Source organism: Urocitellus parryii, chromosome 3 (assembly GCF_045843805.1).
Source record: "Urocitellus parryii isolate mUroPar1 chromosome 3, mUroPar1.hap1, whole genome shotgun sequence".
NCBI classification, from domain to species: Eukaryota; Metazoa; Chordata; class Mammalia; order Rodentia; family Sciuridae; genus Urocitellus; species Urocitellus parryii.
In genome coordinates, this window is record NC_135533.1 from 13,234,940 (window position 1) to 13,262,226 (window position 27,287).

General features: G+C 47.3%; 1 protein-coding gene across 1 annotated transcript in view; it reads right to left on the reverse strand.

Annotated features, from left to right (window-relative positions):
- Tmem178b (transmembrane protein 178B) overlaps window positions 1-27,287 on the reverse strand; it is a 347,839-nt gene that overhangs the window by 223,181 nt on the left and 97,371 nt on the right. The window contains exon 2 of the mRNA XM_026405426.2: window positions 13,224-13,337. Coding sequence (XP_026261211.2) covers window positions 13,224-13,337 — 114 coding nt within the window. The remainder of the gene's footprint in view (window positions 1-13,223; window positions 13,338-27,287) is intronic.

Consider the following 27,287-nt stretch of genomic DNA (forward strand, 5'->3'; position numbering starts at 1 on the left):
TCTCACGGTTTCAGAGGTCTCAGCCTATAGATGGCTGACTCCATTGCTCTGCACCTGAGACAGAACATCAGAGTGGAAGAGTGTGGAGGAGGAAAGCAGCTCAGGACATGGCAACCAAGAAACAGACAGAGCTCCACTCACTAGGAATAAAACATAAACCCAAAAGCATGCCCCTGTGACCTACCTCTCCTACAGTTACCACCCAGTTAATCCATATCAGTGGATGAATGTACTGAATTTGGCTATCATAACCCAATCATTTCACCTCTGAACTTTCTTGCATTGTCTCACACATGAGCTTTTGGGGACAACTCATATCTAAACCATAGCAGCACTCAGCACGTAGTAGTTATTATTGTACAAGAATACAAGCTCCATGAGGCAGGGATTGTTGACATTTCCATTCACCGCCTAAAACAGTTCCTAGTGAATCACAGGAACTCAACACATTTCACCTGAGTAAATGACTGAAGTATTTAGGTCCATTTCAAATGCCACTATTCCTGCCTGTCTTCCTGCTTCCTTCTCTGGAAGCTGCCAGTCAGCGTTGTATTTTTCCACATCTTGTTTTTTTTTTTTTTTTTTTTTTTTTTGCCATTGGTCCTCAAAGTCCTGAATTTGTGTCACTGCACTGTGAATCAGGAGATTGTGGCTCAGTCATCTCACTCACTCCTATCCCCAATGTGATACACACCCAGATCCTCAGAAAACACCAGGAATGAAGGGCAAGGTCATTGCAAGGACAACCAAAGGCAACCCCTCACTAACCAGAACCACAAAGCTCTAACCAGGACTGTAAACACTCAGAATCTGTTTCTGTTAGCTCAGCCAGGCTAAATAAGAAACTGAATTTCAACTCTTATCCATAAGCCAGAGGACCCTGCTCACTTCCTAAAAATGAAGAGCCCCCTTGAGGGTGGGAACTGATGGCATTATGCATTAATGACTATGATAAAAGTGGACTTGTTTAATAATAAAATAAAAATGATGATTAGCCTTGAGATGTATATGCTAAAATGACATATGCATATCAGGATGGGGCATAGTGGCATGTAGTGCTCATGTGACATTCAGTCAAGGCAATGGATGGCGGAGGGATGGGATGGGAGTGCTGGCACTTGGTTTCAGCATTACACTTATGGACAACTGCCTAAACGGATCCCTTCTTCCTCCTTTACCTGTTCTCCCAGGAGGATGTACCTGTGAGCCTTGAAGAAGAGGTAACCTGTATACAATTGCTTTTCCTGGTCTCCTTGGCAACAAGGCAGCATCTCAAAGCTCCAGGAGTGAAGCAGTGGGATGGGGTGGCGTATGGAATATAGATGCTAATGTCAGTCAAATGTGTCACCTCCACATCCATGTTTAGCACCCTCTCAGCTTCAGAAGTTTACACGCACACCTCTAACTGCTCATTTCTAATTTGGTGCCAGGTGCCCAAGCAAAGAACCTCAGGGAAATGTTACATAATTAGTCTCATTTTACTAATGTGAACTAAGGCTGGGGCCTGAGACGGAATGATCCCTAGTACCAAAGATGCTTGGTGTCCTCTGGTTGGATTTTGGGATTTCATACAAGCCTACACAAGACACATTAGGAACATTCATTAATTTTGTATCAGCAGCTAGTTATGGGCTGACAATAAGAGACAGGGTGACTCAGCTTTCACCATGGGGGTTGAGGGTATCAGATTTGGGGGATCCAATCTAAGAATAACAAATGTAGGCAGAGTGGGAATGGTGAGTCCATTCAGAGGCCACATTGCCTAGAAAGTAGAAAGATGTAAAGTTTCCAGCTTTGAAAGGAGTTCTATTATAAAACCTCATTTGTGAGCCACTTATTTAGAATTCAGAACCCATTTCCAGAGAAGTCATGTGGGTTATAAATGATGATTGGGTTTTTAGGCTAGTCCACAAAAAGCCTACTTAACTCATAATATAGATGAAATACCATACATTTGCAATGAAAAGCAATAGAAAAAATCCTGTTGTGATACCAGTAATTAAATGAAAAGAAAACATAGAAGTGGGAAATAAATAGCCTTCTTTCATTTCTTTTGAACACTAGAGCTCTTGGATGGAAGGGTGGCTGGCCTGACTGCTCCTGAGGGGAGGGTTCCTCCTGTACATTAGGTGATGGGATGGAGGTGAGCAGCTATGGCAGGGGAGGGCTGGAAGAGGAGGCTGATCCTTGGGGAAAAGAGATGGAGAGTGGACCTACCTCAAGTTGTACATGGGATTTCTGGGTGGGGAAGACATATGAATTCTACAGTCACAACAGCTTGAATTTTAGTTCCATTCCTATCTCCTATAGCTTATAGATTAACTAGATCTCTTGATCTCAATGACCTCCCTATATGTTGGCTTCCGGCATAGGCCTGCACCTGGTGCATAGCCCAACCTCACTTCCTGGAAGGACTTGCTGCTCAGGTTCCGGGAGGGCTGTGACCCTCCAGTGGCCAACCCCTTTAGGGATGACTCAGAACAGAGAGCCACACATCCAAGGTCACCCACTTTCATGGCCCACATGCAAGAAGTGACCAAAGTGGAGAAATAAGGGCCTCACCATTTCAGCCTAACTCTGGAAGCTCTAAAGGGCGGCTGTTGAACCAGAGCCCTCCAAGGGGTGTAACTGCACTGCACCCCAGACTGGCTTCTCCACCTGCGAAGTGCTGCTCCCTCCCATTCTCTTCTACAATGTAGATCCTGAGGATGTCCCCAGGCAACCCAGCCTTCAACAGCCTGGTTAGATTAGCTACTGGTGGATGATGAGAACTTCTTCCTGCTGTCTTTCCTTACCTGCACAGGACCAAATTACCAAAATAGCCTACTAACACCCAGGGTGGGCTCTGGTTGGTGCAAGCAAAGATCCGGAAGATCTAAAGAATTGTGCACATCTGTGCCCCTAAAGATGGCCCAAGTGTATGGATAACCTATAAGGTTGTATTTTTAATGTACACATGTTCAATAATGAAGAGTTTGTAATTTGGAAGCCAAATCTATATAAGAAATAGGAAGATTGGTTGTTTATAATTGTTTAATATAGTAGTCACTGGTCATGTGTGGCTATTTAAATTTAACTTAACTTATAGTATATAAAATTTGAGATTCAATTTTTTTTTATTGAAGTAGTCATATTTTAAGTGCTCAAAAGCCACCTGTGTCTTGTAGCCACCATGTTGGACAGTGCGGGTTTTTATCATAACAGGAACTTCTATTGGTCAGTGCTAACTGGAACATTGAGTTGAAACAAATCTAAATAGTTTTGAAATGTATCCTGTACTGACCTTTCATGGAAGGCTCCTCTGTTATATATGCATGGAAATTGAAGCAAGTTCCACCAAGGTTTCAGTGTCTCAAGCTCTCCCCAGAATCCTAGGCAAAATCCCATGGAGAAATACATCAGATAGTCAGAATGATACAGAACAATGAAGATCTCTTGGCCTACTATGCCCTCCAAGCTCAACAGAGTTTAACCTCAGGGAAAGATAAAGAGTGAGAATAGCAAAGAACATCAGTCCTAAAGCCCAAGAAGAAGATCAGCTCCCAGAAAGATCCATGGAGGCACCTATGATATGTCCCCAACACTTGAGCCCCACCTGGTAACTCCATCACTAAGATGGTGCCAATAAATTTTCACACTGAAAACTCAAGCAGCTGTTCTTCTCATTCATGAGCAGAGAAACCTCTTCTCCTAAAAGCCAGCACTGTCAGTCATGGTGACTTGATGGGCAATAGCCGAGTCTGCAGCCTCAGCAGTGTTTCATGGTCTCTCCAGGTGACACCACACACTCCCCTGACCTTCATTCACTTTGGATCTGGTTTGGGCCTCCTGCCCCTCTGTGGGTCTGCACTTCAGATTTACCTTGCTTCCTTAGAACAAGGACTTAATTTCCTTCTCTCCCACATGATTACGGCTGCAGCAGTCCCAATAGCACTCGGGTCCTGCCCTGAATGCAGAGGGGTCCTGTGCAGGCAGAGCTGTAGCCTTCCTCTCCCCCCAATGGGTAGCTCATAAGCATCCTTCAGGGAAACCCATCTTTCTGCAATGCTTGGTTCTTCTAACTTAGCATCACAAAATGGGCAGAATCCATGACCACAACCAGCAGCAGCCAAGGAACCCCAGATGGGAGGTGAAAAGAAGGCATCCCCTATCCTCCCATACGTAATCCACTGCCACTGCCTACCCCAACAGCAGCCGCTTTCCCCTGCCTGGACCCTGCTTGCTATATGCCCCCTACATTCTCCCAGGACCCATCTTTGGGTTGTGCTTTTTACTTCTAGACTGAAGAGGATCTTTTCGTAGTACATACTAGAGACCACAGGCTTCCTAAAAGGCAGGGCTGGGCTATAACCGTTAGGAGAGATCTCCCGCCACTTCCCTCAACACTCTCAGTACAAATGCATTCACATTGTATTTGTCTTCAAAGCTCTGAAATGTTACATTTTAGACACTGAGTACATAAATCTTCTTTTAGAGACTCCTGTTATTGTCTAAACAGTGTTCTCATTGGACATAACTGATAAATTAGAGGGCTGCTTCTGCGGCTGCTATCTCACTGAGGGTCTCAAACACTGATGATTTTCTGCTCTGAAACTCCTTTCACAATATGCCACATTGTTGCCAGCAAATAACACTCTCAGCCACTTTCTACTCCTACACCATAAACACCTGATGCAAGCGCCCATCACATACACCTGTGCAGACAGCAAACCCACAATAGGCCCACCAACACACACAGTCACATACAAGCCCAACTCACCTGCATGGGCTGTACAAAGGAACAGGAAAGTCCCTGAGTCAATGAAGAGTCAACTCATAGACATGGCCCCCAGATCCCATGCATTGCATATTTTAGCACCAATGTTGGTTGGCTCAAAACTTTGAGGAGTTACCAAGAATTTTTCAGGAATTATTTTATTCCATTTAAACTTTATAATCACTCCCAAGACAGGTATCGTGACCTCCATTTCTCAGATGAGTGTACTGGGTTCAAGACACTTAAGCAGTTTGACCAAGATATACACCTAGAAAAAAGAGCTGAAACTCAATCCAATGTCCCCTGACCTCTGTGGAGCTTGAAGCCTGTTTCTGAGTGAATGAGTACATTGGAGACAGAAGATAGAGATTCGAAGCTATGTATCAGGACAATGCTGTTGGTTAAAACACACAACACAAAAAAAAGGAAATTCACCTCACTACTTCCATGCTGTTTTATTCAACTAACAAGAAGAAATGTGGATGAAAGTTGAATTTCCAAAACTATAACTAAATAGAAACAATTAACAAATAAAAGCTCTGCTTCTGTGTAGGAGGTTGTATTAAATGCAATATTCCATTTCCTGGTTCTCACCCAAAGTCTATCCAAGCTCTCTCCTGCCCTGAGCCTTCTTTGACCACAACAGTCCACATCAATGCCCTCCACATCAAGGGTTCTCAAACGTTAATGGGTTAAGAATTGCACAGGCTCCTGGGCCCCACCAGTAGAGATGTTGATTCAGTATGTTTGGACAGGGGCCTTAGAACTTGCATTCCTAACAATTTCCAGATGATACTGGCTACTAGGCCATGGACCACAGTTAGATAGCCCTGGTCTTGATGCTCGTAAGACCTTTACTACACAACGTAGAACTTGGCTACTTCTTCTGTTACACCATCCTGCTTCCCAGCTGCTCTCCCCCTTCCTCTCCATAGTCCCTCCCATATGGAGAACCCCCACCCCAAAGCCCAGGCCCATCCTGAATCCAACTTTGGAGGGATACTCGGACCATAAACAAATGGCATCCCACCTTGTTCTTGGCATAGTACTCCTGCCCTGTGTGCTTCTATTCGCATAACGGGGCTTCTCTCTTAGCCTCTGTTCGCTGTTTCTCATTCCCCCTCCATGTTACTCCTGTGTGCCTCCATTCGCATAATGGGGCTTCTCTATCAGCCTCTGTTCTCTGTTTCTCATTCCCCCTCCCTGATACTCCATATTTCTTCCTTCCTTTGGCCAACCTTCCTCCCTGTGAATTGTACCATAAATTCCTGAATCCCAAAGTAGCACCTACTATCCTCTTACCTGCTGCCCCACTGCCTTGATGTCTACCCAGACACCCATAGCTCACCTAGCCCATGAGCTGTCCTTGCCTACTGGAACACTCAGCTCCTGGTCTTGTTCCTCCTCTTCCCTGAAGCAGTTTGCCTGGATGCCAAGCTCTGGATTGTCTGAACTACTGGAAAGAAGAGTCATCTGCCATTTTGAGCTTCCTTTTCAGCACCTAGGGCTGGGACAGTTCCCCTAGAGGGTCAAGATAGGCAGCCCCCAGAACATCCCCACTTTTTCCTTATTCTAGAAAACAGAGCATGTCTCTGTGATATGCCAGTTTAGTGTTATCATTTGTTTTTATTTCCCCCTTAATGCATCCTTGATGATTTAAGTATGGAAGTTGGGACCCGTGATGTGTACAAGTTGGCAGCATTAGCTGTTCTCTCTGGGTAGTCAATAAACATTAAGCAACAACCAGTTTGATCCCTTGCTTGGTTGGCACCTAGAAATATATCATCCAATTTGGAAAGCAGAATACCTTTTAATATCCCCTCCAGCACCTAACATGGGGGTTTTCACAAAACAGACACTCCGTGAATATCGAATGAATAAATGAACAAATGGATGAAGGAGGCCAGTCAGGTTGTTCCCAATTCTCCGTGGTGGCATCCAGATCAGTATGCTCAGCCAGAAGAAAACAACTTCCAATCTGCAGAAACTGAGAGAATGCCTCTAGGCGAGACTTCCAACTAATTCCCAGCACAAAATTGGACCTGCACATTCAGATGAATTGTGGCTTGAAGAGCGCAATTACCCTAGCACATAGTTCTCAGATATTTTTTTCAGTACATGAATGTCTTTAATACAAAAGATTGCACCATATTTCACCCCACCCCTACTCTAAGCCTCCTCCCTTCCCTGCCCCTAAGGCCTTCTCAAAAATAAACTCTCCCTGTTGCCCACTCCATTTTCATCATTGACCCCAGCCAGGCCAGCTATCTAAGTGCTGGAATCAACAGCTGCATGCATGTTCATGATTTTAAGCTATCTCTGTACTCTGTGAATCAATTACCTCCCCATCATTTCTTTGGACATAGCTCCCGAAAAACAAAAAAAAAAAATGCTATTCAGAGAAGGATCAGCTGTGAACACCTTAGCTCAAAAGGTTCATCAAACTAGTGAACCTATTCACTATCAGAACTGAAGGAGTTGGACAAAACAGAGGGAAGTTTGGGGAGGACGGAAAGATGCACAGAAAAGGAAATGTCCCTGCCAGAGTCACTGCAGCAAAGGTGGCAGGTCCAGGTACCATATCACATCAAGGGGTTTGTATTCTCTGCCGCCTTGCTGTAGGAACACCAAGTGAGCTCTGGAAGGACAGGCACAAGGCCGCTCTGGGCTGCGGGTTGGGGTGTCCCAAAGGTTTACAATGTTCCCCATAGGAGCTAAAGCAGAGAGATGTGGGATGGTTTGCAAAAAGCCAAGACTTTGGGTTACTGGGCAACATATGGCAATGCTGTGTTGGTGAAGTTTCTGGGCTACCAAGCTTTCCCGGTTCTGGGGATGGTTTCTTGCTACTGTTGACCCCCATGGATGCCAGTCTTGCAAGCAAGAGGCAGCTCATAACAGATTGCACACAGTGAGAGCCTCACACTGGCTGGGCTTAGAGCGGAAGCAGGAAAAGGAAAATGGCTGACGCTGCAGGGGACCTAAGCTCCTAATGTCTGAAATGTTTACCTCATTAGGCTGTTTTACATAACATCAGCCAAAAGCAGAAAGAAAAAAAAATAGATGGAAGCCCATAGATCAGGCTTAGATTCTGAGTCCTCATCCTCAGGCTCCTCTGAGGTTGCGATGGGATTGCTGGGCAGCCCCTTCCTCCCTGGCCTGTTTACATTATCTGCAAACGAACCATAACAGTGCAGACTGGGCTCCCGGAGGAAATACCAAGTCACCCTCCTAGTTCCAGGAAGATTACAGCCAATGTGAACAAAAAGGAGGTTTGCCATGTCATTATTACTGGTGGTTTCATCCCAAGTCCTCTGGTCTACAACATTCATCTTATAACCAGGATGGCAAGGACAAAAGGGACAGGAATCAAGACTACTCTGTGCTGAGGGGAAAGGTCTGAATGGAAAGAGTCTGGAGAAGAGCCAGCCTTACATGAGCTGCACAGGCTAGGAGCTGCTGAGTTCGTTCCCTGGGAAAGGAAAGGCTGTGCTATTAGGCAAAGAAACAGCATAACCACAAGGCCACAGGCTGATGCCCGTGGGGTAGGACAAGGAGCCCCAGGGGCCCAAGGGATGGGCAGGATCTAGGGAAGCGAGAGAGAGACTGGGGTTCAGGGCAAGACCCTTTAACTCTGAAAAAAGGGAAAGGATAAGGAAATGGACATAGGAGAGGACAGATTAAGGGAATGATTAGGGTTTGGCCAAGCAGGATAAGAGCCCGCCCCACCATCTGCACTGGAGAGGCCAAATGTGCAGGCTTCTTACCACACACCAGCCTGGGTGGGTGCTGGGCCCTCAAGACAGAGCTAACCTGCAGGCAAGAGGGAGAGATGAAAAACTTCGGGGAGCTGAGAAGTCACTCAGGTGTCTAAGCAGGCAAGATGGTTCTGGATTGTGATTTCTTATCCCTCTTAGTGGTGGGTCCACTCAAATGTGCTTGGTCATCCACAAAGTCTCCACTTCCACCCCACCCCCACCCCCCTCCAATTTCTGCTCCTCCTTCTTCTGGCCAAGCTAGACTTTCCCATGCTCCTCTAACCCAGCTTCAAGATGGCTCCTTGGTACTGACATCCTCTGCCCCGCTGGTAACAGGACAAAGGGGCAGGACTCTCCACTCCCTTGCTGTAGATGGAGGCACCTGCTCTGCTTGGTTCTGTTTCCTGCTGGGCACACCTGAGGCACCACTGCAGGTCTGCCCTGTGAGCCGGGGCTGGGTGTGGCTGCAGGCTGGGACCAGGGAAGTCACGAGAGGAAAGCACACCTCTCTCTCCCCCTCCTTCCCTCCGTCCCCAGGCCAGCTGGAAAGGTGCCCTGTGACCACCCAATCTAATTCTTTGAACCCTCAATTCTGACAGATGGAGAATTAAAAAAAAAAAAAGAACTTCCAGCATCCTTTATTTGCAGCTTCTCAAAAGATAAGGGAGAAGCTCTGACCGCAGGAAAGTGGAGCCCCAGCTTCTGGATTCTCACGGCCAGGGACAATCAGCTGCGGGCTAAACCCTCCACCTTGCCCTCACCAGGCAGGGTGAGAACCCTGAGCTCACAGCATGGTGACTGAGTCCAGGGCTCTGACCGGGGGTCCTTAGTTACAGCTGCCCTCTGGGTCCCTGCCAAGCTGATCAGATCAGGGCAGGAAGAGCCACCCTCCTCACACCTGAGAGCAGGTGTATGCCCTGCGGCCTCAGACAGGCTCTGTCACAGTGGCCCTGTCAGCCCACCACAGCTGCTCAGTCCCTGTCACAGGCCACCCAGGCTCCCCTCTCCCACTTGCCCTGTCACTGATCCAGTGTCCAGGCCAAAGGACGCTGTGGCAGCTTCCTGAACAAAGGCAGAGCCACTTGGAATGGCCTCCAGGGCTCTTGGGGTTGCTCGAGGACATAGAATTCTCCAAACAAGGGCTGCTACCTCAAACTGAGCCATAGGTTATGAGAAGCCTGTGGGGACACAGCTAGTGGGAGGAGAAGCAGCGCCACTGCCACTGCGACTGCAGGGCCAGCCAGCTTCCCTGTCCTGGTGACCAGTCTTCCTCATTCAAAGCACTAAACCAACCACCCAGCCAAAGTGTGGTGTCTGCCAAGTTCACCTCCTGAGGCTTCCTGTCCCCTCCTAACTGGCCAGTGATACTCTCCTGTCCTGCTCTGGCCCTGGAGATGTTAGGAAGATCTGGGCAAGGAGATCAGAGCACCTGCAGCCCCCCCACAGAGGCACCCACCCATCCCTGCTGCACACCTGTGTCACCAGGACTAAAGGAGGGCAGCAGTGAACAGCCAGGCCTGGGCGGGTGAGGACATGGATCTCACATCTGGACATTCTGCTTCTCCCAGGGAGGAAGGACAAACAGGCCCCCATGGTACCTCGGCAGCAATCCCTGTCCCAGCCAGGGTCAGAACCCCTGGTCACCAGCTCACCCAGAGAACTCAGCATCTGAACCTTGGACACAAAGACCACTCCCTCCCCCCCACCCTTCCCAAAAGGTGCACAGCTCTGATCCTCAGACCTTTAGTTCCCTTGGGTTTAATTCTGCACACTTGGATTTGTAAGCCTAGTGGCCTACAGATAATTTTATTCTCTCACCTTGTCTTCACCTGAGCATGAGGTGACTGAATGCAGCAGTTAAGACTGCAAGTGGTGGGGTTAACTTTTCAAAAATTTTAACATAGTTCAAAACCAAATGTGCTTTTTCCTATCTAAAAATGTTTTTTTCTACAATAGTGGTCAGACTATATGCAAATTCCTGATAAAAAATTATGCAACGAAGGTTAACCAAAGTCCAAACATTTGCCATATAGAAGTTGTTTCACAAGAAAACAAACAAACAAAAACCAACAACCCTCAAATTTCCTTCCTTGGGCAAACATTATCTACTGAGAAAAATTATAGAATGTAAGATATTACCAACCTAGTATCAAATGAATTTATTTGATCCCACTTAAAGAGCACAGGACTCTCAAAACAGGTAAAGAAATCAGTTTTCATTTCATCTTCAATACTTGACCATAGGAGTTTGCTAATTTTTAATTGCTTCCACTTTATTTCAAAGACAGCTTCTGTGCCCATTTCCCACCTCATGTCATCACTGCTTGACCTTTGAATTCTAACATGGTTACACACTGAGCTTCGCTATCTTCGAGCATTCCTAATTATGCTTGCTACCAACTTCAATTGTGACAGATGCTCACCTGCCCTCTGGCTAAAAATAGCTGTTTTCGATGTCAAACACAGCAAATGTTCTCTGCCTGGTTAACAACCTGTTGGGCAACTTTGTCAAAGAAGCAGATGAATCCCTCACCAAAGGGGAGCATGGGTTTCACCCGGCACCATGTGCCGGAGACCTTGACATGTATCAATGGTTGACATAGCTTTTATCAGTTAAAAATAGATGTTAGCACCTCAATTCACAGCATAAGCCGCACACTAGACTTTTCAGAACCCAACGGCACTCTAGCTGGAGAATGAGCACCCTGGAGACACAAAGAGGACCCCACAAAGCTCTCTGTCTTTGCTGATGCCATGTGACATGTTCCCAGTGATGCCTCCATGGGTAACCTCTTTGAATTCCAGACATCTACAGTGTATACAGCCAAAAGAGTTCTACCAGGTTTCCCTTGAAGTTTATTTGTGAAATCTACACTGAAATAATTCTACCTCTTGCTGAAAAAAAAAAATTCCACAAACTATCTTAATTGCTTGAAGCAATTCTACTATATTGTAATTATCTCATTGCCTTGTAATTATTTGCTTTGTGAATGTTTCTCTCCAACCCCCCACTTCTCCGCCCCCAGACTTGAGCTTCTTAAAAGAGCTCCCCGTGGCTTGGCTATCCACTATGTGCCTGGTACATAGAGAAACTCCATAACTCTGGTTAAACTGAGTTCATTTGAATTGAAACCACAGTGTCAACATCTTCTTCCTTCTGAGATTCTGAATCCTCTTGTGAACACCATAATCTGTTGTTCAGATGGTTAATCAACAGGACTTATGTCTCTTGAACATTGCATTTTGGATCCTATTAAGTGGCTATATTAGACCAATGCATTATGGGAAATAAGCAACTATTATATTATTTCTATTTGGGTGTGCTTACAGGTCTACCTCCAAAAAGAAATTAACACCCCTAATTACTAGACTTTCTAAGGCAAATCTCACATTAAAATGAAATAAGTATGTGGCATGCTTAGCTCAATGTCTAGCACATGGGAATGCTCTTTGAACATTAGCTCTGTGTCCCCACATGCTGGCTAGTGTCCCTCCTAATAGCTATATCTCATAGGGGCAACAGTTAAGCTGTCCCATCTGCTGGCACTGCTCTGTCATTTCAGGCCAGAAGCATTGACTAACAATCATCTGGACACCCAATTTTTTCCTGAGACTAATGAGTGATCATTCTGTTTTAGCTTTATTTATCTCTCCCACCTCCCCACTCTCCATCCCCAAGTTAAACTAAACACTGGTGACCCCCACCACCCGCCACACACACACACACACAAATGATACCTAAACAACAATAAAGAGAAGAAAGATGCTTTGGCCTGAAGAGCTGCCTTCTTCAAATCTCATCAATTAAGCGATCCTTAATACAAGGAAACAATAAAAGAATGCACCTTCTCATGAAAACTGCAATCTGAACTTTAACCTTGGTTAAGGGCCTTGGGTGAGAAAAAAAAATGGAATAGGAATGTCTAACAAATGGAACAGAGGTGGCACAGTGCCTACTCACAGGATGAAGGGGTTGGCATGAAGAGATGTGCCAGCGACAAGGGAGAGCTCTCCTGCCACAGACTGGCAGCAGATCCCCATGGAGCAGAAGAGTAAAAATAGCCAACTAGCTCTGTTTACTCATTAAGTCAGCCATCAGCCTCTCACTGTAATTTAAGTCTCTGGGTATCTCTGGCCAAGAAATTCCCTAACCAATGGACACGGATAATCTGACCTATGCTGAGCAATCACAGGTGAGCCAGGCCCAATGTCTATCATTCAAAATAGGGATGTGACAGAAATTTATGAGGCCAGGTCCTACCTCTCAGTGACCCTACCCAGGTGCAAATCCTCGCATCCACTAGCCACTCTCACTCTTTACAAATGATGACACAAGGGACTAGCAGGTTGCCACAATGATGTTCCAAGCAACGTGGAGACATGCTGGAGTGAAATCCCAAGAGCATGTTCAGTCAGGTAGGTGAGATCCTAGAGGCCTAGCAGGACAGGGACATAAGGACACCGTCTAATTGCTAGTGATTTGCTTTTGGTTTGGTTTGGGTTTTTTTCTTAATTTTAGAAACAAACCCCCCAAATTTCTAATGCAATCAAAACCAATTGAAGCAATTTTGACCTCTAGATATCAGCACGTAAGGACACCCACAATGACCTGAGACTATCCACAGATCCCAGAAGGAGGTGCCTCCAGTCTTTTAATCCCTCCAAAAGTGACCTCACAGCGCAGTCACAGGCGAAGACACAGGTGTACTTACGCAGGGCGTGCCACTCGTCCTGACGGATGGTCTTGGTGATGTTGAAAGTGAGGTTCCTGGGGATGGTTGCTGAGGAGTAGTGGTACTTGATGTACGTGCAGCGCTCAATTTCTCCTGGAAAAGAGAGACAGAAGCCAAATGTTAATGAGGCAGCAACCACTTCCGGAGCAGTTCTGGGATCCATTTTTTTTCCATCCTGGAGAAAGATATTTGTTTTATATTGTGCCCCGTGATACCTAAAGTCTATACCAAGTGATAACCGGACTCAAAAACAGCAAGAGAGTGGAACCACAATCAAACAGCATTGATTTAGACAGAAAAATGTATCTCTGGGGTCAAAGCAGAGGTGGAAGAGCCAGACAATAGGCTGCTCGAAGCTAGTTGTTAAAAAACAACACCCAGAGGAAGGTTGGTCTAACCAAACCCTTTCCTTCCGAAGAGGAAGATCAGCACTGAAAGCCAGGAACAGTTTCCACACAGGGACCAGGCTTCTGCCTCAGTGGTGTTATTTGTGCTGTTGGTACACAATCTTCTGGAACAGTGAGCTAAGGGGGCTTCTCCCCTTTTCCACCTCCTTCCTTTTCAACCTCACCTCTGACCACAAAGCACTCAAATCAATCTGTATCTCTTGGAATCAGTCCTTTCTCAGGTTTCTTGAATAAATCTATGAGCCCTTAGACTCAACATCTGGTCCAGTTTCTGACCAATGGTTATGAACCAAAGCATGCTTTGCTGGTCAAATGATCAAAATGTTCCCATATCTTAGGGTAGAGATTCACAAAATGTGGTCCCAGGTCCAGTAGCAGTAGCATCCTCTAAGAGCTTCTAGAAATGCAACTTCTCAGACCCAACCCCAAATCTACTGAATCAGAAACTCCAAGTAAAACCTGGATGAATCTTTTCAAGCCCTCCAGACAATTCTGTTTTCATGCTGAAGTTTGAGAACTTGGACTTCAGGGAATCTAAAGAACTGTCAATGCATTCATTCAAAAATCCACCATGTTTGCAAATTCCAAAAGGAAAGCCCAACTGGGAGGTTTTCCCTTGTTACTTTTGGTCTCCTGCAAGCATTTCTATTGACGTTTGCTTATCTGAAGGATATTAAAACTCAATGTCAGGGCATTGTGAAGAATCAGGAAAGGAGTGGTTTTTAAAGGTTAGGGGTTTTGAAATTTGGTTTTGCACCTGAATGGATTTTGATGGTAATCCATTTTGCACCCCACTGATTTTCAATTTATAACCGGTGGCACCTGATTGAATTGTTTGACCCCCTGGCCCACTGTCAGCAAGGAAACTGGCAATTGGTGGGGTGCAATAATTTAGACAGTACCTCGTGCAACTGATGCCTTATTGTAAATCATAGCTGGACAACTGCCCACTTGCCAGTTATTGGCAGACATTCCTCTAATAGGACAGACACTATCCAAAGAGATAAAGTTCTAGAAAGTAGTTTGTACTCTCTTGCTTATGTCCATTTCTCAACGCTCTACCTCTGTCCCCTTAGCCCACAAACTCCTGCAGCCTCTCACGTGCTCTGGTATTTCTCCTGTACACACCTTGTCACACCTGCGTCCCTCCATCCTCCTTCCTTGACTTGCTAAACTTCTGGAACAGGTGTCCACCAGTCCCCACTTCCTCTACTCAGATTCACACCTCAAACCTGCATACTCCAAATTCTCAGCAATTTCCATTAATAGCATCACCTCCATCCAGACTACTGTGTCGACCCCACATCTCCTCCTCCTCCATTCTGCCTCTGCTTCCTTTGGAGACATCAACTGGTCTCAAATTCTGTCTGTTGTACTTCAGAGTGTAGTCTCTCCTCTGTTCTCACCTCCACATAGTAGTTGTCCTGGTATAGCCACGTGTGGCATAACGTTTCAGTCAAAGCCAGGTGCATATAGGATGGTAGTCTCTTAAGATAACATCACCTAGAATATACTATGTAGACAACCAGAGATATGAAAAATTGTGCTCTATGTAATAAGAATTGTATCTCATTCTGCTGTGTGATATATATATAAAGATTACATCACCTTTGAATGCCACAGCCATCTTAGTTTGCTAGTATACTCTAAGATGTTTACACAAGGACAAAATTGTTTAATGACAGATTTCTCAGAATACATCCCCATCGCTAAGAAATGCTTGACTACAATGACCTATCCCAACAATCAACCACATTGGCTGGGAATTCACTAGGAGGAGAGACTTGCCAACCACTCTATAGACCACTGGTTTCCAACTTTACACATGTCATGGTGCACACAGGGTCACCTGGCCCAGGCCCCCTGAGAGCCAAAGGAACCAGCATCTATCACACCTGGAAGCCATTCGCATGTTCTGCACTTGTCCCACCATCAGGGTGCTCTGTTAGGGATGCTCATTTAATCCCCTGGATGACCCAGGTGTTCCTGTTAGCATCATTTCTATTTTACAAGGGAGAAAGTAGAGGGTCAGGCAGATTCAATGCTGCCACGAGGCCAGCCTCCCACTCAAAGTGTATTCCACAAAGGAAAAGCAACCATGCCATTCCCTGCTCAAAGGCCTCTGGTGGCCTCTACTGCATGCAGGATGAACCCCACATTCCTCAGGCATAAAGCCCCAGCCTCCCATTGGGCCCCAACCTCCACACACCCTAGGATCCAGCTGGAAAAACCTTCCCACCACCTGTGATGGGACCCATCTCGCCACCTCACATGTCCTCCCTGCCTGCCTTCCCCTGAACACTGGTGTTTGGTGTTGTCCTCATGTGCACCTCCTATACAGCGGCTCCAGGGCAGCTCCTCATGGGCACTTGGGAGCATCCAACAGCAGCACGCACCTGGGGCTGCTCTGTCCTCCTCCTTGCTTCCTGAGCTTCCCCCTCTGCAGGGGACACACAGAGGGGCTATGATTTATCCGTCTACGCACTTCGCTCCCCTACTCGATTGTGAGTTTCTCAAGGGCAGGGATGTTGTCTTCTTCGTTCTTCTTTATCTTCCCGCACAAGGTAAACACAACACCAGGTGCTTGGAAGAAAGGCTTGAGAAATATGAGGTGCCCTTGGCCAAGACCGCCGTGGGCAAAGAATCCACCTGCTTTCATTACATGCAAGGATTTAAAATAACCGAGGCTAGCTAGGACGTAGTGAATAAGAAGAGGTGATTGCCCCAGATCTCTAGGAGACTGTAGCAAAGACTCTACCCTGGCTGACTTAACAATCATTCTGAGGTAGAAGAAAACCACGTATGATCACAAGATAGTGTCTCATGTAGGAGGCAAATGTAATCCAAGGGCAATGGTCTGGTGGGGGGAGAGGGAGGGAGGAGAGTGTAGAAAAGAAAAAGAAGAGGAAGACATAAAGAGTAGAAATAGTAACAAAAATACATCAGCAACTGCCTTGGACATGTAAGTTGGGCATGTTGTACCCTGCACAAGGGCCCCTCCTGGGGATGATTGGGTGCTGAAATTTAGCACTGCTCTGCTTGCCAAGCCTTGCACTATGGTGGGGTGTGGGAGGCTGCTTTTGGGAGAAGGGCTGCCTTATATAATTTTTTTAAAGTGCCATACAAACTAGCAGCAGCCCTCTGTGCAATGATTTCAGGATGGAGCAAAACAGTCCCTGGACCTATCTTTGGAGTACAAAACTGGATTCCACTCTCGATAGCCTCTAGGATGCCTGTCAGTCATTCTGAGAAAAGTACCTGGTTTTTTTGCTCTCAACCTCAACACACTTAACAAGTCGCCACAAGTTCCAGGTGAGCTGCAGACAGATCCTTTAGCCTCTCGCACCTGAAGCCCTCCCAGCCAATGAGGGCAGAGGCCACTGGACTCTGGGCCAGAGCAAGAAGCAGAAGAAGGGGCAATGCAGGGGCTGCCAGGGGCCAGGGGAGCAGCAATGGCAGCCCGGCTGGGGGCCCACACTATTCGCTCTGCCTCAGGGGCTGTAAGCATCCTGCCTTTGACAGCAATTAAATTTGAAAGACTCAAATATTGTCTAAGAAGAAAGGCAAAATATTTATCCATGTGTCTGCAGGTCCTGTCAGTGTGGTGGGCTTTTGTAAATTCAGGACCATCTGGGCACCCAATACGTGTGCCCAGAATATGGGCTTCCAGTCCAAACAGGTTTTCCTACAACAAAAGATGCAGAGGGGTTACCTGAAAGGCAAAGAGGAAGCCCACAGCCTCACCTGGGAAGGAGCTCAAATCCCCTACCAACACCGCATACCAGCTCTCACTCGCAGCCCCCGCCCCCCAGGGAAGTCACAGCTGGAACTGGGAGGGGAGCCTGGGCATAGGCCCCTCCTGCCGCCTCAGCCATGCTCTGCCTTCTGAGCTGGTTGACCCTCCTAACCGCATGTCAGGGTCTCAGCAGGACACAGGACACTCAAACAGGTAACCAAGGCTTTAAAAAATAACAGCCTAGTTCAGTGGCATATAATACAGTAACCTGATTAAAAGCAGAAAAGGGGTTTGAACGGACCTTTCTCTAAAGAAGACATTTCAATGATCAACAGGTCCACAAGAAGGTGCTCAACATCACTAATCACCAGGGAAATGCAATTCAAACCACAGTGAGCTATCACTCTACACCTGTTACAATGGCTACTATCAAAAAAAAAAAAAAAAGACAAAAGATAACAAATGTGGACAAGGAGGTAGAGAAATTGCAATCCTTGTGCTCTCTTGATAGGAATGTACATTGGTACAGCCACTGTGAAAAACAGTATGGAGGTTCCTCACAAGGTTCTACTTCTAAGTATAAAACCAAACGAATCACAATCAGTGTCACAAAGAGATGTCTGCACTCCCAGGTTCAATGCAGCATTATTCATGACAGCCAAGAAAAATACCCACAAATGGGGGAATGTATAGACAAAATGTGGTTTGTGCATACAAAAGAATATTATTCAGCCTTTAAAAAGGAGATGCTGCCACACAGGACAACAGGGAAGAATCAAATTTGGCACAATTCACTTCTACAAGGGGTTTAAACTAGTCAAACTCACAGAAGCAGAGAATAAAAAGGTGGCTGCCAGGGACTGGGGGAAGGGAAATGAAGGAGGTATTGACACAGGCATAAAATTTCAGGCAAGATGAGTAAATTCTAGAGGTCTCCTGTGCAGTGTGTGTCTAGGTAACAATACGGTATCACACTAGAAATCTGTTAAGAGGGCAGATCTCGTGTTAAATGTTCTTTCCTCAATTAAAAAAAAAACATTGGTGGTGGAGGACAATTTACACAGCTGAGCACAGGATATGAAGAGACCAGAGAAGGGCTGTACAAGGGACCTAAAGCTGGCAACAGAAGGCTCAGCTACTGGAATAGCCCTGAGGCTGGAGGGGCAGAGGAGGGAGCTGTCGCCAGAACCTGGAGGGGGTGGCCATGTGGAGGGAGGGTCACAGCCAGCCTGCGGTGAGGGGCCCGGGAGGAAACACCCAGGTTCTCACTGCTCCCATGTCCTGTCTCCCACCCACTCCACCCGGGACTGCAGCCCCTGGGAGCCAGAGGGCAGGTGAAGGTGCTCAGAGCAGGTGCAGAAGGAGCAGGGCAGGCAGAGGGGCAGCCGGAGCTCTTTCCCCTCGCATCTCCCTGGTCCTCACCCCTTCCAAGTGCATCCTCCAGCTTCCCATGAGTCCAGTGCTTCCTCAACCTCCACCTCTCAGTGTCACCTCGTGCCCAGGGGAGCACAAGTGAGGAGAGGCCATCGTTCCTTTTTCTCCGCTGCAAGCCCTTCAAGACCCCAGGCGCCAGCATGAAAGCCCCCATCCAGGGCCGAGTGGAGGTGCCAGAGCTCTGTGCCCTGAGCTCTGAAGAAGCAGCGCTGGGGAGGGGCCAGCGACGGGCAGGAGGCTGAGTGCTGGACAGAGGGTCCTGGGTGCTGGGCACACCCCACAGCAATACCAGCCTGCAGTTCCCCTCTCCCTGCATCAGCTCTCGACAAGGCGAGGTCAGAGTACTGTCAAGGCGCCTCTCACTGAGGGTGACACACAAGCAGGCCCTTCCTAGACAGAGCGGATTGAGAGGCAGTGCTGGGGCCTGATCACCCCACACAGAGTCATCCTCCCTAGACAGGGGCCACGGTCCTTCAGTCTCCCCTACAGAGCACTCCCTCTGCGTCCTATATTGTTCTCTTAGCCTCTCATTTCCAAAGCTTTTAAAAATCAGTCTGGAGGAAGTGGAAACTGAAATCCACAGACACCCGCACCTTGGCTGCCCTGCGCAGCCTGAGGAAGAACCCAACCGAGGACCCCGTCCCCTCCCCAAACACTTTAAAAGGGATGAGGTGGGCTGGGCATGTGGTGATCAAATGTGCTTAGAAAAAAACTGTTTTAAACAACTTGTAAAAGGTTTACTTACTGCAGGATTCTAAGAAATATATATTGTGACTCCCCCAAACAGGGACAGTTACACGATGCAGACATTCCTAAACTCATTTAAGCCCAAATCATTTTTCATTCCAATAGCAATTTGTAGCCCTGGACTGTGAGTTCATCAAAATCAGAAACTATGCCTCTTGATTACCTTCCGCCCCAGGCCAGGCACGGCCATAGGCACATGGAAAGTCCTCAATACACATCCGAACGGATGAAAAATAAACCTCAGGATCTGTTACTTGATCATGTGGTCTACCTGGGAAATTAAATAACTGGCTCCAAGTATCTGCTGGTCTTTCCTAGGAAGCCATGTCTGGGAGCTACCAGCAAAGTAGCACCAGGGTGTCCACTCATAAGCTGTGCCGGCAGGACACCTTGAAATGAGCGTGGCGTGTCTGTGGACAGAACTGGATCCTGCACCACAGCCCCACAGCCCTCCTGTGCTTCCGGCTACAGCTGCTGCTGCAGTGGATGCTCTGGGGCAAACTGGCGGCACCCACCAAGTCTCCCCCCCTGTGTAGAGGACCTAAACTAAGAACGAGGACTCAGACAGAGGACAGTAGTGGATGTGGCGCATGTGTGTGAAAACCCTGGGAGTGGAACCTAGTAAAGGAATGGGTGCATTTCAGTCTTGAGGTTACGTTGAAGGGTCACATCAGCACCAAAGGGAGGAGGGCCCCCCTTTCTTTTCAGTCCCGCTGTGTTCTTTCCCCCTCTGACGTTCACACAACTCACTGACCCGAGGAACTGGCCCACTTCTGAGAGTCCATGTATTTACTTCATCCCAAAGTTGTGTTCTTTAAGCAACAACAACAACAACAAAAAAATCGAACCCATGCCTAGCAGATGCTAGATGCTCACATGGCATCCCATGTCACCACAGCAGCCTCAGGAAGAAAGCATGACAGTACCATCCCTACCTGACTGCAAAAGAGAGAGAGTTTGGAAAGATGAAGGCCCTGCCCAAAGCCACTGGAACAACAAGGAGGGATGCAAACTCCAGCCTCCCTCACCCCAGGTCTCAGACATCAGAGCCAGGATTCACGCTTGCTGGAAGAGTCACTGGGAAATAGGATTCTTTTTGTAGCCACAGCCCTTGCACTCGGAAGGAGCCCCTCCTCTCACTGATGGAGGAAGGCGAAGAGGGCGGATGGGCAGAGGAGGGAAGGGACATCAGCCCTGCCCTGCGTGTGCCCCAACCCACCTGGGCTCTCCCGCTGCCAGGCCCTGGCCTGCCCCCAGGTCAGCCTGGTAAGTCTCCCGGTCACATCGGTGTCGCCCACTGGGCTGGCAGCCTGAGGCCTGGCCAAGTGCTCTGTGCTTAATAAAGAAAGATTAAATAGAAAGCAGAAAGAAGCCACAGAAGAAAATGGAAAGCCAACAACAAAAAGAGATGAAACCCGTTGGACCTTCAAGATTCCGACTTTGTCTCCTCTTTAAAGAGCATTTTCTCAAAGGGGAAAAAAAAGTCAAAATTACATCTTAGCAGGGAGAAGAAGCGGGGAGAGTTTTCTTTAGCAAATCTGGAAAGCCATTTCTCATTGTGTCGAATTCTTAAGAAGGCCACAAAGTGGGGGAGGGGTGGAGCAGCCAGGCGTTCAGGGGGTGCAAGGTTTGGGAGTAGAAGCAAAATCTTGTCAGTGATGAAAAGTGCAAACCAGGGCCATTCCAAGGGCTCTGGAGGGCAGCCGGCTGGGGGAGCCCACAACCCCCTGGGTGGCGAAATGGGAAGAGGTTGCAAGCTCCACGGACCAGCAAGACCAGGGACGTTGGCAAGGGCTCTCCTTATTGAAGAGGCAACTCTTCACAAAGGCTCATTATAAGAAATCTCCCCGCCACCTCCCCCTGTCTTCTCTTTAGCGCCTTCTGCTCCTCCCAGATGTTCTGAGATGAAAAATTTGCAAGGCTTATAGCTGCTGCAGGCCCAGCCAGAAAGAATGTTTTTCTTCTACTCAGTCGGAGGAAAAGTGTTAGCTAGGTTTTTATTTTTAATGCCTTCAGAGGCGCTCCATTTTGTGTGCGTTGTTGTCTGTGCTGGTGGAACTGGCCGCCTGGCCTTTTAATGTGGTTTTGCATGCAGTGCGTCGATGGAATCCTGAATATTTAATTCCCTTCCACTCCATGTTACATTAATGTTTGTTATGAGTAGTGTTCAGGGGACCCTCCAGATCAAGCGCACAGAATTTCACTTCCAAAATCGTCACCCCTCATCTGCACTGCCACCCCCTTTCTGACCCTTCACCTAAATGCCTTCTGCTGGCTGCTGTTATAATAGTATAGTTATTTGTTTATGAATCATGTATTTCTATCTATAGTAACAGCTTTGAGATAGAGGTGCTTTTTCATCTTTGTCCTCTTGATGGCCAACACGATATTTTCAGTATTGTCACTCATATTAACAATGGCTGCTGTGACGTGAATGTTGTCTGAGTTGGGTACTGCACAAGGTCTTTTATGATGCACGTTCTCATTTAATCCTAAAAGCTGGGCACTGTTTTAGCCCCATTTCATAGATGGGGGCATAAAGGTTTAGTGAGGTACCCTGCTCACGAGTGGCACAGCTGAGGTGGCAAAGGTGAGACTCCAACCTGTGGCCCACTTCTACGCGCTCCAGGACATTGCACATGTGAAAAGAGATTGGGAAAAGTCAAGCTCTTCTGAAGGGAAGTGGGGGACCTTCCTAGGTTTCTATGTTGCCTTTTATACAAAGCAAAACTTTTCCATCTGCTGGGATTTTCAGCATCTACGGATTCTGCTGCTCTATTCAGAGTAAGACAAAGATGTTTTCTTCCACAGCTCCCCAACCGGCTGGAGAGAAGCTGGCTCTGTAGTAACACAGAAGTACAGAAGTGAAAGGCAGCTGACAGTGTGTTTGCCAGCCCTGCACAGGATGCCGGGATCTCAGCCACATCCCAGTCCACACTCCCAGGATAGCAGGGGCCTTTGAGGGAGTTGCTCAACCACTCAGGCCTCCATTCCTTCATCTGCAAAAATGCAGATAATAATAGCACTCAGCACATAAGATTGATGAGGAGTAACAGATAGCCCTTGGAAGCCTGCTCCAGAGTGAGCATTCAATAAATGCTCACATCATTTATTAGTTATGCTGCTGGAGTCCCACACCTCTCCCATGTGACAGCCCATAAATATTTAAAGACGACTGTCGTGCACCTCCCCACCCCCAAATCTCCCTTTCCTCTAACTGAGCACTCCCAAATTCTCCCAGTCACGTGGTCACACCCATCATTCTCAAGGTTCAGACCATGAGCCACAATCTCTCCCAGTGTCACACAGGATACTGGCCATGGTCATTCCCATGCACAGTCAGACCTGTGCAAATCCACAGAGACATGGGCTCCTGGGTCTGGGTGGCATCGCTCTAGGGACACAGCCTGGTCCCGCTGACAAGGCCTCATCACCCAGAGCTGAGAATGCCACAGTGGTTCCCATTTGCAGGGACTCTGCCCCCATCCTGTGCTTAGGAAACTGTCTTTTCTCGTTTTTTTGGTTGTTTTTATCTCTTGGTTAGTTCCAGCCCCTGAAGAAATGTTTAGATCATGCTCTTGTCATTCTACAAATTAGCAATTAGTCCCACATGCCGCATCAGCAGGCCATCCCCATCTCGTTCCACCGTCACTACATCCTCCCACACACTGGAGTTGAAGGCAGAGCTCTGCCCAAGCACACACACTGCCACTAGGAGAGAGCTCTCTGGGTGCGACCCTTCAGCCTGCCTTGGGTCTGTCTCCTGACCTACCTCCTGCGGGCCCACTTCCCCATCTCATCCATACAAATATCACCAGAGACTCACAGCTCACCCCGATCGACATGGTCCCCAAAAAGGGACCGAGGAGATGTGGCATAGTTTGTTGGTTCCCTTGGCATCACGGCTTCCTTGCTGAGCACTCACCTGCCATCTGGTGAAGAATCCCCCTGGATGGTTTTCCACAGTTCCTTCTACCTGGCCTCTTGCCTGAGTCCACAGCATTCCCTGAGAGTCTTCTCCCTCTGGGAAACTCAGGCCACAGGGACCTGACTCCAGGCTCCCAGCCCCAGGGAGTCCACGGCTCCCTCTCACCATCCTGTCTCCCTCCATAAATAAGATGGCCATAGTGGAAAAACCACCTCTCATGAACCTGTCTGTCCACGTCATCAGGTGGCCCACACTCCAACTAGGAAATCAAAATGAGGCCCGCTCCAGGTGACCACCATGCATCTCCCTCACAACAACCCGTTACGCCACAGAGCACCGTGTCCACTCCTCTGTCTCCTCGTTCTGTGGCGAGCCAGGTTCCTCTCCTCACTTCACCAAGAGACTTTCCTTGACTAAACATGGTAGCACGTAACATTCTGCAAGTTTCCGTGCTGAAGATCCTCTCATCTTTTGTGGAGCTACAACCTTTTTAGTCCTAACTTCTTCACTCCTGGATACTGAATGTCTTTTCCCTTCTCTGAGTCTTTTTGTGTGTTTTAAACAAGACATTTTTTTTTAATGTCATTACATAGTCGCTTCCTCACAAAAGGAAATAAAGAACGAGCTGTCACTGAGATTGCCCCATCGTCCCAGCTAGCTACTGGCTGCTTTTCCCCATTTTGCTCATGAATTTTCCAGCTCGAAACAGATTTTGTGGCAAAGAATGAGAAAGTGAGGTATGACTTAAAATGACTGTTTGGGGTATAGTAAATAATCTGTTTCCTTATTCCCATCACATCCCTAATAACCTTCCAGAAAGTTCAGAGCCAAGAGCCGCCATGCCCTGACCGTGGCCCCCTCCCCACCAGCGTGCAGACACCCAACGCAGGAGTCTGCAGCTCCTCCAGGTACAGTTTCCACCGGCGGAAGGATCATCCATCTCCCAGCTCTGACAGACAAACGAGGCTAGAAGCAGACCAGATCTGGTTTTTCACTGGGAAACAATGAGCTCATGCTTTCTCTCCAGGGACAGAGGAAGTGGAGACAGATCCGGGGATGGGGAGACAGTGCTGGAGGCAGGCAGGAGTGAAGAAGGATGGGCCTGGAAGAGGAGGGAGGCCAGACTGGCACTTTTTTAATGTCACTTTTGATAAGAATCCCCAGCTCTCAGGCCAGAGGGAAGCATCCATTTTCCTTAAATTAAGGATTCAGCATGAGGCAGTCATCCTAAAGGGGAGGTATGGGGAGAAGAGAAACAGAGTTGGAAATTCGTCATTCCTGCTTCTTCAGACAAAAAGTAAAATGATGGTTCATGAGTCACCAGAATTGCAGATGCCAGGACAGAGACAGAGCCATGGTGTCTCCCACTGCTGCCTCTGGTGTGGGTAAAGACGCAATGGTGGATAGCTGGGCCATGGGGACCTGCCTCTCTCCACTGTGCGTCTCTCTGAGGCCACGAGTTGTCCAGACAGCTGCCCCGATGTCTCCAAACAGCTCAACCAATACTTGATGTCAAGTGGGAAGAAAGATATCCAGACTCCCGAGTTTTCCACTTTTTATTTGCAAAAGGAGTTATATAACACTGATTTCCCTTTTTACCAGCTAATTAAAATAGAACGAGACACAGAGTACACACATGCATGTGTATGTGCTCGGGACAGGACTGGGGGAAACTGGGTTGTATATGAGAAACCAAACTCAGATTGACTGATTCTTTTCTCTTCAACCTGTTATATGCCTAATTAAAAACTGAACGGAATAAAAAGATCACAAGAAGAAGGGAGAAAGTCCAAATAGATGAATTATGCTTGTCTTTAGTTCTCTGCTCACAAAATTGACTACTTCCATGATGAAGTTAAATAGCTAGGTTAGAGATGTTAATTGAAGAGTTAATTTATCCTGATTCCTAAGTTGCTTTCAAAAACAGAAATGAAAACAGGACTAGTGACTCACTCACTGTTTCCCTACTGTGCTAAGAAGCATTGTGCCGGGGTCAGAGCGTGAGTTCTACAGCAGGCTTGTCTGGGCTCAGATCCTGCCTTGAGACTTTCTGGGTGTGTGATCGTGGCCAAATGAATGAACCCTTCTGTGCCTAAGTGTCTTCACTTCAAAGGAATGTGATAAGAGTGTCTATCCCTGTAGGGGTGTTGTGAATTAACAGAGGTAAACAGGGTGAGCACTCCCCGTTATTATTGCTATGGTTACACTGCACCACCATAGAGCACACACATTGTTATATATGTCAGACTCGGGAATGTCCTTTAACACACACAGCAAGCATGTATCTGGCTGGTTTAACAAAAGAAATGGATGTCCCAGGAGACAGCTTCCTGTCCACCTGTCTTCCTCTTGGCCCATGGACTGATTCTCAGTTTCGTTCTCAGCCACGTCCTTGACATCTTTCCCCTTTCCCACTCCCAGCTCAGGAATCTCCCCCTCCCCCAACCTTGCTTCTGGCTTAAGGACTGAGCCCACCCCCCCTTCCCATTTCCACCCCCTTGAATACCAGAATCGTGACTTCAACTGTGCAACACTAAGTGTGGTTTGACATTTGACACATCCAGGAAAGGAAGGATGGAGTCCTGACCTTTGACCTGCAAAGATGATACTTGGTAATTGAACACATGTTCCCAAGCCCCCAATCCAGTTGCAGCCTGAACCCAAACCACATGGAAATTCGCCTCCTTCCAACTTTCCACCTTCCAAACAAAACAGAATTGGGGTTATCAAAGTTTGGTAAAGACACAGGAAGACAAAATTTCAGACACTGTTTGGAATATAAATTGCTACAAACACTTGACAAAATCAAGTAAAGGAGAAATATATACACTATGGCCCAAAATTAGACTCCTAGACAGAGCTCTGAATGTATGCACAGAAATGTGTTCAAGAACATTCACTATAGCCCTACTTGAAAGAAAGAGTGAAAAACAAGTGTCTTTCAATTAGGAAACAACCAAAACAAACCATGGTCATATTCACATACTAGAATAGTATCTGATAGTTTAAATAATTGAATTATAACTGTGCATATTAATATACACAGAAAGACCTCAAAATACACAGAATGGCAGGTTGAAAGAGTCTGTGTATGTTAATTTTCAAGCAGAGAAAGCAACTCTATCTGCTGCTCAAGGGGACATAGCTATGAGAGAAGCATGAATGTGAAGGACATGGACGGGGTTCAGGGAGTATCCCTGCAGTCCCTGGAACTGGGGAGGCCCTCCAAGAAGGCTTCACCTGTGCCTCCATGTTTTCTTGACGCTGAGAAACATTAGCATGGGCTGAATCTCCCCAGCAAGTACAATAGTATATATTATATTCTTTGTACTTTCATGTATTTTAAATTTTTTCTCCTACACAATACGATCCCTTGGGGCCAATGAGAAAGAAGCCCAACATTTCTCCAAAGAACTGCACTTACTCCCTTCACAAAATCACAACCTCATTCTTCAAGGTAGGGAAGGGCTTCTGGGATCAGAACTGACTCTCTGCCCACTGACCTTCCCAAGGCTTCTCACCAGCCCCCTCAGAACTCTCCACTCCTCACCTAGTGCCGTGTGCACCCAGGCCCGCTAGGTGTGCAGTTGTGGCCCGAGAGGGATGGATGCGTAGCAGGATGGGAGACAGGAAAGCTAAGAGAATGCAGGACAGGGTGGGTGCTGCATGTGACAGGGAAGATGAGGGTAGAAGGTCACAGGTGGCTTACGAAACCAGGGAACTTCAGCTTGGAGGAAGTGGTACCCCAGGGCTAGACCACAAGGCCTGGAGGTCTCTGTGGAGACTTGACA